A 14,560-nucleotide genomic window follows, 5' to 3' on the forward strand; every position below is an offset into this window, starting at 1 on the left:
TCTTACTATTAAAAAAGCTGTGAATCCTTGCCTTGTGATTAAATGAGAGGTCAGGTTCACATCTCTTATTTTTCCTGCTGGATAATCTTCAAGAATTCACCAAGGAAATGTTCATTTGAATCTCAAGTAGAGATTGGTGATCAATGTCTTACCATACTTGGTCAAAACAGACTTACCTGGGCTGCAGCTTCCGTGAGGCCACAGAGGGCCTTGGATGCAATTCCCACACATTCTCCAAATAGAGGAAGGTCACCCGTCTTGGCATTTTGAGATATTCCTGCCATTGATTCACCCAGGACCTGAAACAAAGAAGGCACTATTCTAATAACAGTAAGTGCAAGATCCTAATACTGACTTAAAAATTTAATCTCCAAGGAAATGTAATTCTATCTTCTTTCTAGTCTTCTCCCTTATTGATAACATTAAAAGGCAGATAAGTGATAATAAATCAGTTTTAAATAGAGAATAAATTCATATTTTGAGCATAAAACTTTCACCTCTAAAATGTCTTTTATTCTAACAAAAGAGGGAATATTCATATAGAGTATCAAAAGTACATAACACTTAGGTGTCCCTTTCTGTGATAATATCTAACCCAGGAACTCCTAGAGCTGCACACTTTTATACCTTAATGTAAAAGCTAATGTAAAAGTTTAATAAATAATTGTTTCAACAAAATACATGCTTCTTGAAGGCAGGAATTCTTTAATTGTTATCTTTGTATCATTCAGGATTAGCACAATGCTTTGCAAATGGCAGAGGCTTAATAAATGTTTTTTTGACTGACTAAATCCAATTTAATATGCATTTATAAAGTGTTTACTATATGCCAAGAGGTAGCTAGGTGGGTTAGGAGACAGAGTGCTGAGCACAGAGTCAGGAGGATACGAATTCAAATCCAGTCCCATTTACTAGCTGTGTGAGCTTGGGCAAGACACTTACTCTGTTTGCTTTAATCCATTGGAGAAAGAAATAGCAAACTATTTCAGTATCTTTGCCAAGAAAATCCCATGGACAGCATTGATGTATAGTGATCCACAAAGTCATAGTGAGACCTGACTAAATAGTATACGATGAAATGTACTTGGTGATATCAACGGGAAAGAAAGCATTTATTATTAGGATAATTTTAAAAGGAAAACATATTCTAGATTTTATATTTATACTTACCTTCTTTTGGATGATAAGTTATTATAAATTTTATATGTAAACTCAAGAGAGACATGTTGGCTAATTCTTCAAGAAAAACTACTGAGTAGGCGTGTATATATTATGATTAAACCTGCTCCATACATAGTGAAAAGAATAAACAATAATTAATTTGCTATTTCTTAGTAAGATGGTAGCACCACCAAATCTATAAAACATTATAGTAACAAAGATCCCCTAAGTAGTAATTCCTCTGATAATGCAAACAGGCATATGATATTTTCCTAGGAGGAAAAAACCCTTCAATTCCTGGATATGCAAAGCAGATTAATTTATATATGGAAAAGTAAAGTCTTCATTTTAATTAGAAGGAAGTAAAGAAGGAGGGCATCTCTGAAACTAACTTCAATGTGGCTGGAAAAACTTTCTCTGGCTAGGAGAGTCCAAATATCCAACTATTTATATTCTCATCTCTTTCTCTCTCTCTCTTTCCCCTTCCTGTCATCTCTTTCTCTCTGTGTATTTATGCACACGAGATATATATAGTGGAGGAAAATACCTGGGAGAGACCTAAGAGATCAAAGTATTCATAGATTCATATGCACATGTGTATTCATACATATAGACACAGATGTGTGTGTCCACTGCACATAGTTATGGAAGAAGTGATCACCTATACGTATTATTGCAGATTGTCCTAGCTTTGGTGTGTTTGTGTATTTGCACACACATGCACATGCCTCTCACACACATGTGAATCACATGTAAACACAACTTGTTCCTTATTGTGCACAAGAAAGCTGACAGAAACTACTACAACAAAAGCATTTTACCTTGGAATTTTCCATTACACTCTCAATGCAGTCAAAATAGGAGAGATCACTAACAGGTTCATTGGGATTATCCAACATTCCTTTAACAGTCTGCAGAAAGAGGGCAAAACTTTAATGTAGAATAAATACAGAATGAAACTGACTCACTATAATATTGTACACAAATACTTTTTTTCTATACCTAGAGCTCTGATCACTATTGTTCATTTCCCTTTTAAGTAGATAAACTTTGAATTCTTGATGCAAACATATTAAGTAGAGACCAAGTTTTTTTAATCAGATATAGTACTAATTAAGCTAGAGGTTGATTACTTTTATAGCCAATACTTATAAGGAAGAGAAACGAAAGACATTATTTAAATCCTGGGAAGCTGTATTTAAATAGTCTCAAGGAGAAAAGTCTAACCTAGATTTCTTTCTATTGAGTTAGCGATGCACATAATAGTTATAAATAAATAGATAAATGTATGTATATACATAACATACACACATATATATGTGGGTTATATGTGCTTAATGAAGTAAAATTTTTCTTCACAGGATGTCTTGATGAGGAGCTTAAGAAGCATCACATAGGAAAGTTGATGAGAATGTTTATAAGCATAACAGAAGGGACCTCAGCAGCTGCCTAGAGCACTTTGCAGATGAAGACACGGAAGAGCTAAGTCACAAATGGAGGGCTCTTTCCACTATAACTCCAGTGGCATTCATATTCAGTTTAAGCTAGAAGATTAAAGGACACTTTAAAAAGAATAGTGGCACTTAAAGGGAGATGATTCCTTTGGACGTCCTAAGAAAATCTGGAGAATGGAAAGAAAATTGTTCTTTTAACATACTAACTCTTTTTTAAAAAATACTTTTAAAATTTCTTTTAAAAAATACTACTTCTCATGCTATATTACCTAAATGACCTTAGGCAAATCACATAAAAATGCCCAGGGTCTCATTTTCCTCATTTATAAAAATGAAAAGGGTTGGAGTATAAATGATTTTTGAATTTCCCTCTAATCTATGATCCTGTTAATTGAAAAGATACATCCTCCGAAATAACTGAAAATTTAATCAGGCATTGGTTATTATGGCAAAATTGACTTATTTAACCAGCTTGCATTCTGAGCAGTTTATAAATGTTTCAGATTCAATATAACAAACTTTTTGTTTTACTTGCAGTACAAGAGCCTATTTGCTATTAACAAGATCACAGAATATCTCCATTGTCTCCATGTATATACAGACAATTCCCTCTGCTTCAGCTACCTGAGAATCAATTACAAACGTAAAAATACACCAAATCTCAACTCAGAAGGACAATTAGTGAGTAATATCTCACTATGCTTGTTTTAATTTTCCAATCAAAAAAAAATTCTCTCCCTATCAATAGATATCAAACCCTTTATAGGTCATAACTCATTTTCCCTTTTTTGCTTTCAATTAATCACTTTTTCTGTTGTTTATAACCTCAAAACTACAGTCTATTTAACATAGCTTCAACTATTTTGGATTCAGCTAACCAACCATGCAACTTTCTTCATCTATTATTAGTTTGACTTTTTCTAAAGAATTCACCTTAAAGTAAAATTAGTTTAAATAGGAGTTATTTGAAATGGACTATTCAGAATCCTATGATTTTTTTCCTTTTTTAAAAAATAACTGTCATTTTAATTTTCTTTTCCATCCTCCCTAATGAAGGCATAATTCAGGCATGAAATACATTATAAAGTATAATTTATATCTATTCTTTCCTATGTAAAAGGGAAACAAGCAAAAATCTGAACATTTTTGTCAAACAACAGGCAGATCCAAACAAGATTTATGTCTTCCTGATCATTTAAAAACACAGAGTAGAAGGAAAAACAGCTAAGGGGATGTAATACCAGGCCACTGAATCAAACAGCTAACATATTTAAGGTGATCAAGAGAGTTCTACTTTTCATGTAAACAGTATAAAATTTTATAAAACTTAAGGGTTCTGAAGATTGTGTCGCACTGGCAAACCTGGGTATTAAAGTTACTTAGAGTCCTTAAAATTCACCTCAAGCTTTTCTCCTTTGTATTGGCAGTGAATGAAGTGACCTGAGCTCAGGTACAAAAGAGAATCCCCCACAGCTTATCATCAAGACCTACTGTCTAAAAATGGCAGCAGAATTTTAGTGTCTGGTATTACATTGTGGAAAAGGCTTAAAGACTCCATCGGTTGTGTTGAGAAATACATAAATTTAAATTCAAGGCTCATGGAGAGGGATCTGAGCAATTTTTACAAAGTAATTGTACATCCTGAGTTCCAGGCTACTACTCCAATGCCAGGAATAAAAAGTCAATTATAAAGACTACATCATGTGCAAGTGGGAAGCCAGAATTATTTCTGGTTGGTTGTGGAATGTCCTCCAGGTACCTGTATAATCCCATGATGTCAGAACTATATGGACTAAGAATATACAAGTACTTTAAATGACTACCAAACAGCATCTCTGTAGGGAAATCAAGTGGCCATGGAAATACAACCACTTTATTTTTCCTGAAATATCAATTTGGTCTGTTTAATATGCTCTGCATCTGTGGAACTGCTGGCTCGTCAAGGGCTGGGGAGGAGCAGGCTTTCATTCATTTTCTGTCACAAACACTTACATTCTTATACTAAGATATGAGTTAGAATTTTAAATATAGCTGAAACTACAGTTATCAGGTCATAGGGAGCCCCAGGACTCTGACTCTGCTCTAAACTTTTTGGTCAAGAAGTATGTTTTAACATCCTTCCTAGACAACATCCCAGAACTCCAGTAGGACAAAATGCACAGGTGAAACTACTCAGTAAGTAGTGTGTCCCAGGCAGGCTGTCATTTTCAACTGCCTCAGGATAAAACATTGTCTTTAGCTGCCTCAACCAGTTCAGTTTTGGTCTTACATCCACAGTGCCAGGCAAGGAGCACTGAACAATTCCTCCCTGTTCCTGTAAAAATGAGACTTTTTCTACAAAATATACCTATGGTATAAGGTAGAGGCAGTAGAGATGCTTCCTTGGGCCCCACCAGGAAGCATTCCCATCTACTAGGATTGATTACAATTCTCTTCCCACAAAGAGTAGGAAATAAGAAAGGCATGGGACAGAAATCCTACAAGAAAATGGAAGAATCATACCAATCCTTCCACTTTTTGAAATCTCTAAGCATCATTTCATGTAATAATACCTCAAGTTCCCGGAGGGCATTGTCACACTCCTTCTGGCCTGGTGCTTGCTGGGTACACAGTGTGATGAGTTGGTTAATGCTTTCTGTCACAGCTCTAGGAGAGGGGAAAATAAAGACTGATGATGAAATTACCCTTATTTTATTTTTCTAGTTCATAAGAAATTCAATTAAGTAAGCAAGGTACAATCCCCATTCAATGCTTTTCTGTAAGCTATAGGTTCTAAACAAGAAAAAACAAAAAAAGGAAAAAAACAACCTAATTGAGGAAGAGAATTTCTCCCTCAAGCAAAGCAGAATAATTACCTTGTTTCTGATGACTGGACTTACTTCTAAGGGGAACTTGTATTTCTTTTCAGAATTATTGACTGTCTCAATACATATAGAAGTAAGACTTTCCAATGAAGTTCAAATAATAATACAACCACATTGATACTGCTTTCAAGATATTTCATTATTAGCCACTTACAAGGAATAATCTGGACACCTCCTCTTGCAATTTTAATAACAGAATACAGATTACCACAGACTCGCTGAGAGCAATGCAATGGAATTTTGAAAATACTTTTAATAAAATTCCACATGCATTCATAGTCCTTAAATTCAGGACTACACACTAAAAAAACAAAATGTTATTTTCATTTGAAGATTGGGCACACAGAACAAACCAGAACCTTAGATCCAATCTGGGCACTGTTTCAGGACCACCATGAACATTTGGGAAAGATTGAAAACTTGGAGCATCCTGGGTATCCAATCCCTCTTAAGCAGCTCCTTCTAGAATGGGAGGCAGAGATTGACACTACTCTAGGCTCTAAGACGTCCACAATTCAGAGAGCCAGATTATTTTAAGGGCACACATTTCATTATTATGTAGTGTAATACAATTTGGTAGATTTGCAGAGATGACTGGTGTGTTCCAAGGTAAAGGGAGAGTAAAGATAAAATCCAGAGACAGAGAATTGGGAGGGTGTGAGGCCCAGTCAACATGTTCCTTGAGTTGCTACTTAAATTTCTGATATCTTTTACTAATATGGAGTAGTAAGTGGGGTCTGGAGTTCAAATCTGTCCTCAGGCTAGCTATGTGATTTTGGGCAGGCCATTTAACTTCTGTTTACTGAGAAGGCAGCTGGGAGTTCAGCGGATATAGAGCCGGGCCTGAAGACGGGAACACTTGAATTCAGATGATCTCAGGTGTGTATTAGCTCTATGACTCTAAGCAAGTAAGTCATTTAACCTCTGTGGCCTTATTTACCGGAGAAGGAAATGGCAAAGCACTCCAAGAAAACCCTATGAGCAATATGGTCTACAGGGTCACAAAGAGTTGGCCACAACTGGACAACAACAAAGTTAGGGGAAGGAGAAAAAAGGAAAACAAATCTTCAGCTTGACTTCCAATTGTCTTCACAATTTGGCTCTTAGCCAACTACCCAAAGTGACCTCTTACAACTTCCAATATAAATCAAGTCAATGTATAAACTCCCTTCCCCTCACCCCCCCACCTAGTCCCCCAACATGTCATTCTCATTCCCACCCACAAGCCTTTGTGAACAACATTCCCCTTTGTTGTTTATATAAATGCAAACTTTGCATTTATATAAATTCAGCCCATCTTTGAAAGGACTGTTATAAGTAAGTGGCTTTGTGGACTTAGTGAATCATAAAGGAAATGTGAGTTACTCTTCCTCTTCATGACCCAGTTCAAGTCCTATAATAAAAGTGACAATAGCACCTGAGACCTATTTTTATATCATTTTCTGGTTTACAAAGCTCTTAACATATTTGATCACATTTAGTTCTCCCAGCAACCTAGGGAGGTAGGGTGTACACTTCTCACTTTTGTAGATGATGAAAGGCCCAGAGCACCCCAATCAAATCCCAGGTCTTTGGGCATCATATCCATTGCTCTTGGGACAATACCAAGATGCTGCTACTTCAAATCCATTCCACGAATGCTAGTTTAATGGAAAGGACAAAGGATTTGGAGTCAGAGAACGCATTTTACTAATAAGCTGCTTTGAGTTTGCCAGAGCATATGCAAATTGAATGAAGAGATTTTTTTTTCCAATATACAAAGGACAATCAGCTTAATTATTTGATGAGAAAACTCTACTTTGAATTTTAAATTTACTTTACTGATGAGCTAGGGAAAAGAAAGGAAAAAAAAAAAAACATATGGAACTTTGGTTAGGGAAACAACTAAAATCCTCCTCCTCCCCCAACTCAATTTGATTTAGATCAAATTCATTCCTTTGTCCATAGATTTTCCTTATAAAAAATTTAGTAACTCTAACTATGAAAAATCCAACATTTGAGAAAAGTATTCAATTGGGATAACATATGACAAAGTAGGGCTATTTTTTTCTTCACTATATGCAATGGAGAAACAACACACAATAATTGCTGGTTCCCTCTCAAGGGCAGGCAGGGACTGTATTTTATATTGTGGTTAGTACAGTATCATTCAGGGGAAAGAGCCTATGAGTATATATTAATACACCCAATTAATAGTGGCACAGCAGTTGTGTGCTGAGAGCAGGACCACTTGGCATATTTGTACACAAATGTTTCATTTAGTTTTTGCTTTTCCCAATGTGTCTATTCTTCATTTGGTTTGTTTTCAGCTCTTGCCAATGTCAGGGTTACTTGGTTTGGAACAACAGATTCTAAATCTAAGGGCCTGTACCTGTCTGTTCAATATTCAGGGTAACACCTTATACGTGAGGAATTCATTGGGCAATATGGACAGACACTGAATAGCCTTGATTTGGCTATCAGTCACACTTATTTATTCCTTCAGAGCATATAGAAGGAATAAACAAGAGAAGGCCCAAAGTGAAAGGTTGTGTGAATCGCCAACTTCTACAGGGGACACTCAAGAGATTATTATACATTAAGCATATTGGAGTTAGCAGCTACCACATGGCACTGGACCGATAATGAAAACATGAAATAAAAGCAAGCAGACCTGAGCCCAAGCCTCAAAGCACTGAGGGGCTTTGTAAATTCAAAACTATTCAGTGACACTAAAATAACCCAAACTAGAGTATCTTAAGGGATACGGTGGGGGGAGGGGGGAAATCCACAGTAAGTATGGATAACCACTTACCACATGCAAACCATGGTGGGGGTTTAATAACATGGTGAAAATATTGTTCTTGCCTTTAAATTACTTAAAGTCTAGTGAAGATAAAGAGATTACTGACCAACAAATATTTAGGGAATGCCCATTATTTACAATGTACAGTACTAGGTGTAGGGAAAGAATTAAAACCCATAAAATGTAGACTCTTGTCCTTGAGTAGTCCTCATTATGGACCAGACTGATGGGGATGGGGATGGCGATGGGGCAGTGTCCTCAATAAATTTCTGCTGAATTGAACTGCAATCTATTTAGGGATATTTAACTCATACCTATGAAAATGTAAATATAAAAGTATCAAAATCAGAACAGATGACACAAAGCATTACCTAAGAGGTAACACACACACACACACACACACACACACACACACACATTGTGTGTCAATATAGATAGATTATATTTTCCAGGTTTCGAGGGTGGAGGCAGAAGACCGTAGCTGAAATAGTCAAATGCCAGCCCAAGATCAAGAACAGCAAGAAAGCAATCTGTGGGTCGGAGTAGCCAACAAAGTCTTTGAAAGAAGGTAGAAGTTGATTTATATTCTAAAGAATGGTTACTATTCAAACAAAAAGAAAAAAGCAGGAGAGTAATTAGGAATGAAGAGGAATAGTGTGATCAAAGGCAAATGCAAAAAAGACCATTTTTTTCATGCACATCCCAATTCCTTTTTTTCCCTTCTTTTATACAAAGAGAACTGCTGTTCCAACTTTGGTCTCTGAGGAGATCAAGCAGGCTCAGCAGGGACCAACAGCAAAATACAAGTGGCAATGAGGGAGACAGGTGCTAATTAAATTGCAGGTTCCTAGCGAGTCAATGCTAAGGTTGGGACAGAAGTGGAAATGGGTCCTGTGATCCCCAGTATAACCTCAGTAGCTAGGGCAGTTTTGGAAGGGAAGAAGGGTAAATTGCTTCTCAAGTTGTCAAATATTTCATGCCAGGGGCTTAGCAAGGTTGCAGTGTCAGCAACAACAGCAGAGAGAGCGAATAGAGATAGAGCCCCTTCTTCTTGGAACTGAAAATTGGTTTCTCAGTTTCTGGACACAATCAAAGAGCACCAACTTAGCTACTTAAACTGAGACAGGGATTGGTAGAAACCTGAGAAAGTGGTTCAACTCCACCAGGCTCATGAGAATTGGTAACATTCTGAACCAGAACAAATGAAGGAAATAGATAAGTTTTTACATCCCTAATGTGAAATGAAAGCAAATGAATATGAAGTAAAAGTAAAAGCCAGGCCTCTGTAGACATCTGAAACAAAATGACTGAGCTCTTCAACTGTCCTCTGCCCTCCCTTCCCCTTTTATCCTGAGGAAGAAATGAGAGTCCATTACACAAAGAAATGTTCCATTTTCTATTGAGAAGAAAACTGGCTTTCCAATGAGCAGAAGGAATGAACAGTACAACAAAGAACAACAGACTCAAGTTTGAAAATGTTGGGGGTTTGGAGGAGGAGAGAAGGGAGGGCAGGAAATTCAGGATCAAGACAGTGGACTGGCTTGTTCACGCCCTGAAAAGCAACAATGTCACGGCCATTCAGTCATATGACAGCCATATGAATAACCAAGAGATATCAGGATAGATAATGAAAAGGGCAATGACCAGGAAATCAAGAGCCCAAAGAACTAGTTTTAGGTGTCCCTAAGAAAGAGATTGTTACCTCTCTGGAACTCCTCAGTTTCCTCATTTGTGAAAAATGAGGGAAAGGCAATGTTTCTAAAGCAAGGGGTTCATATCCTAGAATTTGTGGACCTTTTCTTTCTGTTAGTTGTATTTTAACATAATTTGTTTCTTTTGTAATCCTATGAATTTTATTTTATACACTTTAAAACGTGATTTTGAGTTGAGGTCCACAGGCTTTACCAGATTATCAAAAGGGTCTAGTACACACAAAATGACTAAGAATCTCTAGTTCAAAGGTTATGAAAATGCTAAAATTGTGACATAAATAACAGAAGAGTACCTCCCCATACTAAGTGGCACATATGAAGGCTATGAAGAAATATGATTCAGAATAAAGGACAATCAGAACAACAATCGTATTGACAGTAACTATCCAACAGTGGGGGGAAATACACACACACACACACACACACACACACACACACACACACACACACACACATGGCAAAGAGTTCAAAAGGGTCATGAAAACCAAGAGAATATTTAGTAATTACCTTTTTAATGTTATCATGCACTTCAAATATTATAAAAGATTTACAACTTTGTGCATCAGGTCCCCCTCCTATTTCAATATGTGAATATTCTTTAATAGTTTAGAACAGATGACAAAACTTCATTTAAAAAAAAAAAAGCAAATCAAATGAATGCTTTTACTAGATTAAGTCTAGATTTATTGGAACTTTAACCTCAGAAATTTAATATTCAGTAGAAGTGGAAAGAACGCAGATTTTGGATCACCTTTGTGATCCTGGGCCAGCCATTTCATCTCAATACTAAGACTCAATTTCCTAATCTATGGAATGAAGTACTTGGACTTCACTGGGTATCAAGCTCAAGGAGAAATGGAACCCGTAACCCTTATGCAAAGATCCCCGCAGGCTCAGAAAACTACATACTACCATTACCTATGTTCTATTATATTTTTATTTATCTTGCTAAATATTTCTGAATTACATTTTAATCTGATGTGGGCCCTAAGGACTAGATAGTCTCTATGGAAGTTCCTGGATATAGAGATCTATGATGTTCTCCTTCTGTAACAGGAGGAGCAATAATGACTGGAGCGCTGGAGATTTAAGATGGTGTCTGGCCACTCTGATAGCCATGACCATCCTCCTCGGTTGGTCCTTTGGCCAAAGTTTACAGAAGGCCGACTGAGATCTAACTCTGACAAGACCAGACCCATTCTACAGACCCCACCATTTCTACCTTGGACAACAAGTAGGGAGGAAAACAAAAGATGCTGGGTCCCTGGGGAGTAGCTGCCAGCATCTGTTGATAAGTTTGCTCTTATGATGGAGCTATTTCACTTTGATCACTCTTCTCTGATTAGTCTATAGCATGAAGAGGGAGGAAGCATTCAATCTGACTCAGGGAGCTGGTCTTCTGATTCTAAGTGAGTGATGTTCTAGGTGTATAACTCTGCCCAAGTCATGAGGCCTTATGATAATAGATTTTGAGTGAGAAAGTACCTTAGAGATCATCTAGTATAGAGAGGGATCGAGACCAGAGATATTAAGTGACTTTTGTATCATTTGTTATTGTTCAGTCGTTTCTGATTCTGTGACCTCATTTAGGATTTTATTGGCAAAAACTGAGGTTTTAAGGATAAGATTAAGTGACTTGCTTAGGGTCACTTAAGCTAGTGTCTGAGGCCATATCTGAACTCAGGAAGATGTCTTCCTGATTCCAAATCCTATACTTTGCCACTGCACTATGGTAGAAAATGGTAAGGCTTGGATTTGAACTCAGGTCTGATATCTCCATAGTATTCCAAGCTTCTTACTCCTTCCAATGTACCATACTACATTAAAAAAAAAAAAACAAAAACAAAAACAAAAAAGAAACCAAAGCTCTTTAAAGCGTGTATGATAATTATGTTTGTATTATCTATCTCTGTGTTATGTTGGTAACTTAATCTTCTGGCTCTCATTTCCTCACCTAGAGAATAAGGATTTGATTTGAGGGTCTCTCAAGGTTCCTTATTGCATCTAATGATTCCTAGGTGAGCTATTCAAAGGAGAAGCAAAGGATAGTTCCCAAATACCCATGGGTTTCTATGATCATTTTTACTGAAAGGAGACTGGATAATTTATTGAGTTCATGAAAGATTTCTTTTAATTTTTTTTTTTTTTTAAAGGGAGACACTTTTATCCTCAACTTTTTTTTTTCAACTTTCTAAGTAGGGATTTGAAGAATGAATATTATGAATGCTGATAATATTCATTTAGAGCAACTCTTTTATTTGATACCTGGAACTTTAAAAGGCCAATTTTGATCTTCCCCTAGGATATTTCAGCTCTGAAAACTAGTTCTACTTTGCTAGACTTTCTCAAGATCTAAGGTGATGCATGGTATGTTCCAGAATGGAAATCTTTCAAATCACTGTAACTTTTGGTCATTGAAAAAGTGCAAGATAATGCAAGTCATCTAAGGAAAGATACCTGGGAAGAGGTTTATCAAAGGGGGCTTGGCAATTTAGGGAGGTGGAAGAAGAGTAAAGAATCAGCAACAGCTGCTAAAAACCCAACTGGAAGAACAATAGATCTTCAAAGTGAAAGAGTTCTTACTAGCACAACTATGGATAGGGAATAGCTCTTGATCAAACAAAAATAGTCAGAACCATAAAAGAAAATATGGACAATTTTAATCACTTACATAAAATTAAAACTTGCTTTCACGGTCAAAATATTTCAAATTAAAATTAGAATGGAAATATTTAACTGGGAAAAATCATTATAACCTATTTCTCTGATAAAATCCTCACATCCAAGATATATAAGGAAATAATTTATAAGAAATCATCTCGTAGTAAAATGGGCAAAGTAAATGAACAAAATAAGAAATTCTAGTTATGAATAAGCATATAGAAAAATATTCCAAATCACTAATAATTAGAGAAAATTAAGTCAAAATTCTATCTTATAACTACATGATTGATAAAATTGAGAGAAAAAGAAACTGACAAATGCTGGAGAAGCTAAAGAAAAAAGAGGAATATCAATGAACTACTGGTAGAATTTTAAATACTCCAGCTATTTTGAAAAGTCACTAAAGTGTGCATCACCTTTAAGCTAACAATACCACTGTCCTATATCTCAAAGAGATCAAAGAAAGAGAAAAAGAATCTATATATACAAAAATATTTACAGTAGCTCTTTTCATAATAGCAAAGAACTGGAAACAAAGTAGATGTCCATGAGTAGAGAAATGCCTGAAAAAAAATTTATATTTATATAATGGAATTTTATGATGCTATAAGAAATTAAAAAAGGGATGAACTGTTTCAGAAAAACTTAGGAAGACTTGTTTGAAGTTGAGGAAGAATGAAACAAGCAGTGCTAGGAAAACAATCTATACAATAACATTATAAAGAAAAATAACTCTGAAAGATTTAAAAACTGATAAATGCAATGGTCAATCATGATTTCAAAGTACCAATGTGGAGCTTCTATTCATTTCCTGGAAAAAAGATGATGGACTCAACATTCAGATTAAGACATATAGTTTAAAATGTGGATATTCTAGAAATTTATTTTGATTGACTATGCAAATCTGTTTTAATAGTTTTGTTTCTATTTTTCCATTTTTCTTTCTAGTGGTGGTGGTGGGAAAGGGAGTGAAAGACAAAAAGAAAAAGAAAAGAAAAGGAAAACCAGGGGGAAAAACATATATAAAAAGGACAGTTATGATAGTCACATTCAAATTTATTTTAAAAAGAAAAATAATCTGTACAGAAAAGAGTCATAGTTTTGGGTACAATCCTATTTTTCTGTTCAACTATGTATGTGGAAATGACTGCTTTATGTGGTGTTCGTTAAGTTCAGAATCAAACAAATGGAATTTGAAAGGTTTTAACTTATTTGTTCATTCTCTGGTAACTCTAATTGTAAAGCAGGCTGAAGAATCATTTAAGAATAGAAGAGAGAGAATCAAAGTTTTTGGTTAGAACCATAAGTAGACTTGATAGCTCCACAAGCAAAAAGAAACTTCAAAAGCAGTTTTACAAGGAAAAAGAAAAAAAAGTCAATAATATTACTCTTCTGAGTGAACAATGACAAAATATAATGGTAAATATAGAATTTATTTACATTTAAAGCTTAAAAAAAGAGGAAGAAATGGAATGGGTCATGTAGTTGTCCAAGGATCAGTTAAAAAAAAAATCACTTTTAAATTGGAGCCTGGAAAATCAATGAAGCTTGAAATTTACTAAAGACTGCAACAGATTTGGAATCAAGAGATTTGGTTCAAATTCCAACCCAGTCACTTATTAGATATGTGAATGCAAGCAATTCATTTAACCACTTAGAGACTAAGCTTCCTTAGCTGTAAAAGGGAAAAACATATTTTGAACAAAATAATATTTATATTACTTACCTCTCAGGACTATAGTTAGCAAAATACTTCTCAAATTTTAAATCACCATAGAAATGTGCATGATTAGGATTAAAAGGAGAAAAAGTCTTGTGGAAAGAAAACTGCAACTTAAAATTCAACCCAATAAACCATTATTAAATGACTTATGTGTAGGATACACATTTATTTAAAGCATAATCATTCAACTTTCATAA

General features: G+C 35.5%; 1 protein-coding gene across 1 annotated transcript in view; it reads right to left on the bottom strand.

Moving 5' to 3' along the window:
- Positions 1 to 14,560, bottom strand: part of TLN2 (talin 2) — a 528,019-nt gene that overhangs the window by 113,394 nt on the left and 400,065 nt on the right. The window contains 3 exon segments of the mRNA XM_074294922.1: positions 177 to 299; positions 1,983 to 2,072; positions 5,168 to 5,261. Of these exon segments, the coding sequence (XP_074151023.1) occupies positions 177 to 299; positions 1,983 to 2,072; positions 5,168 to 5,261 (307 nt within the window).

This window comes from Sminthopsis crassicaudata, chromosome 2 (genome assembly GCF_048593235.1).
Source record: "Sminthopsis crassicaudata isolate SCR6 chromosome 2, ASM4859323v1, whole genome shotgun sequence".
Taxonomy (NCBI): domain Eukaryota; kingdom Metazoa; phylum Chordata; class Mammalia; order Dasyuromorphia; family Dasyuridae; genus Sminthopsis; species Sminthopsis crassicaudata.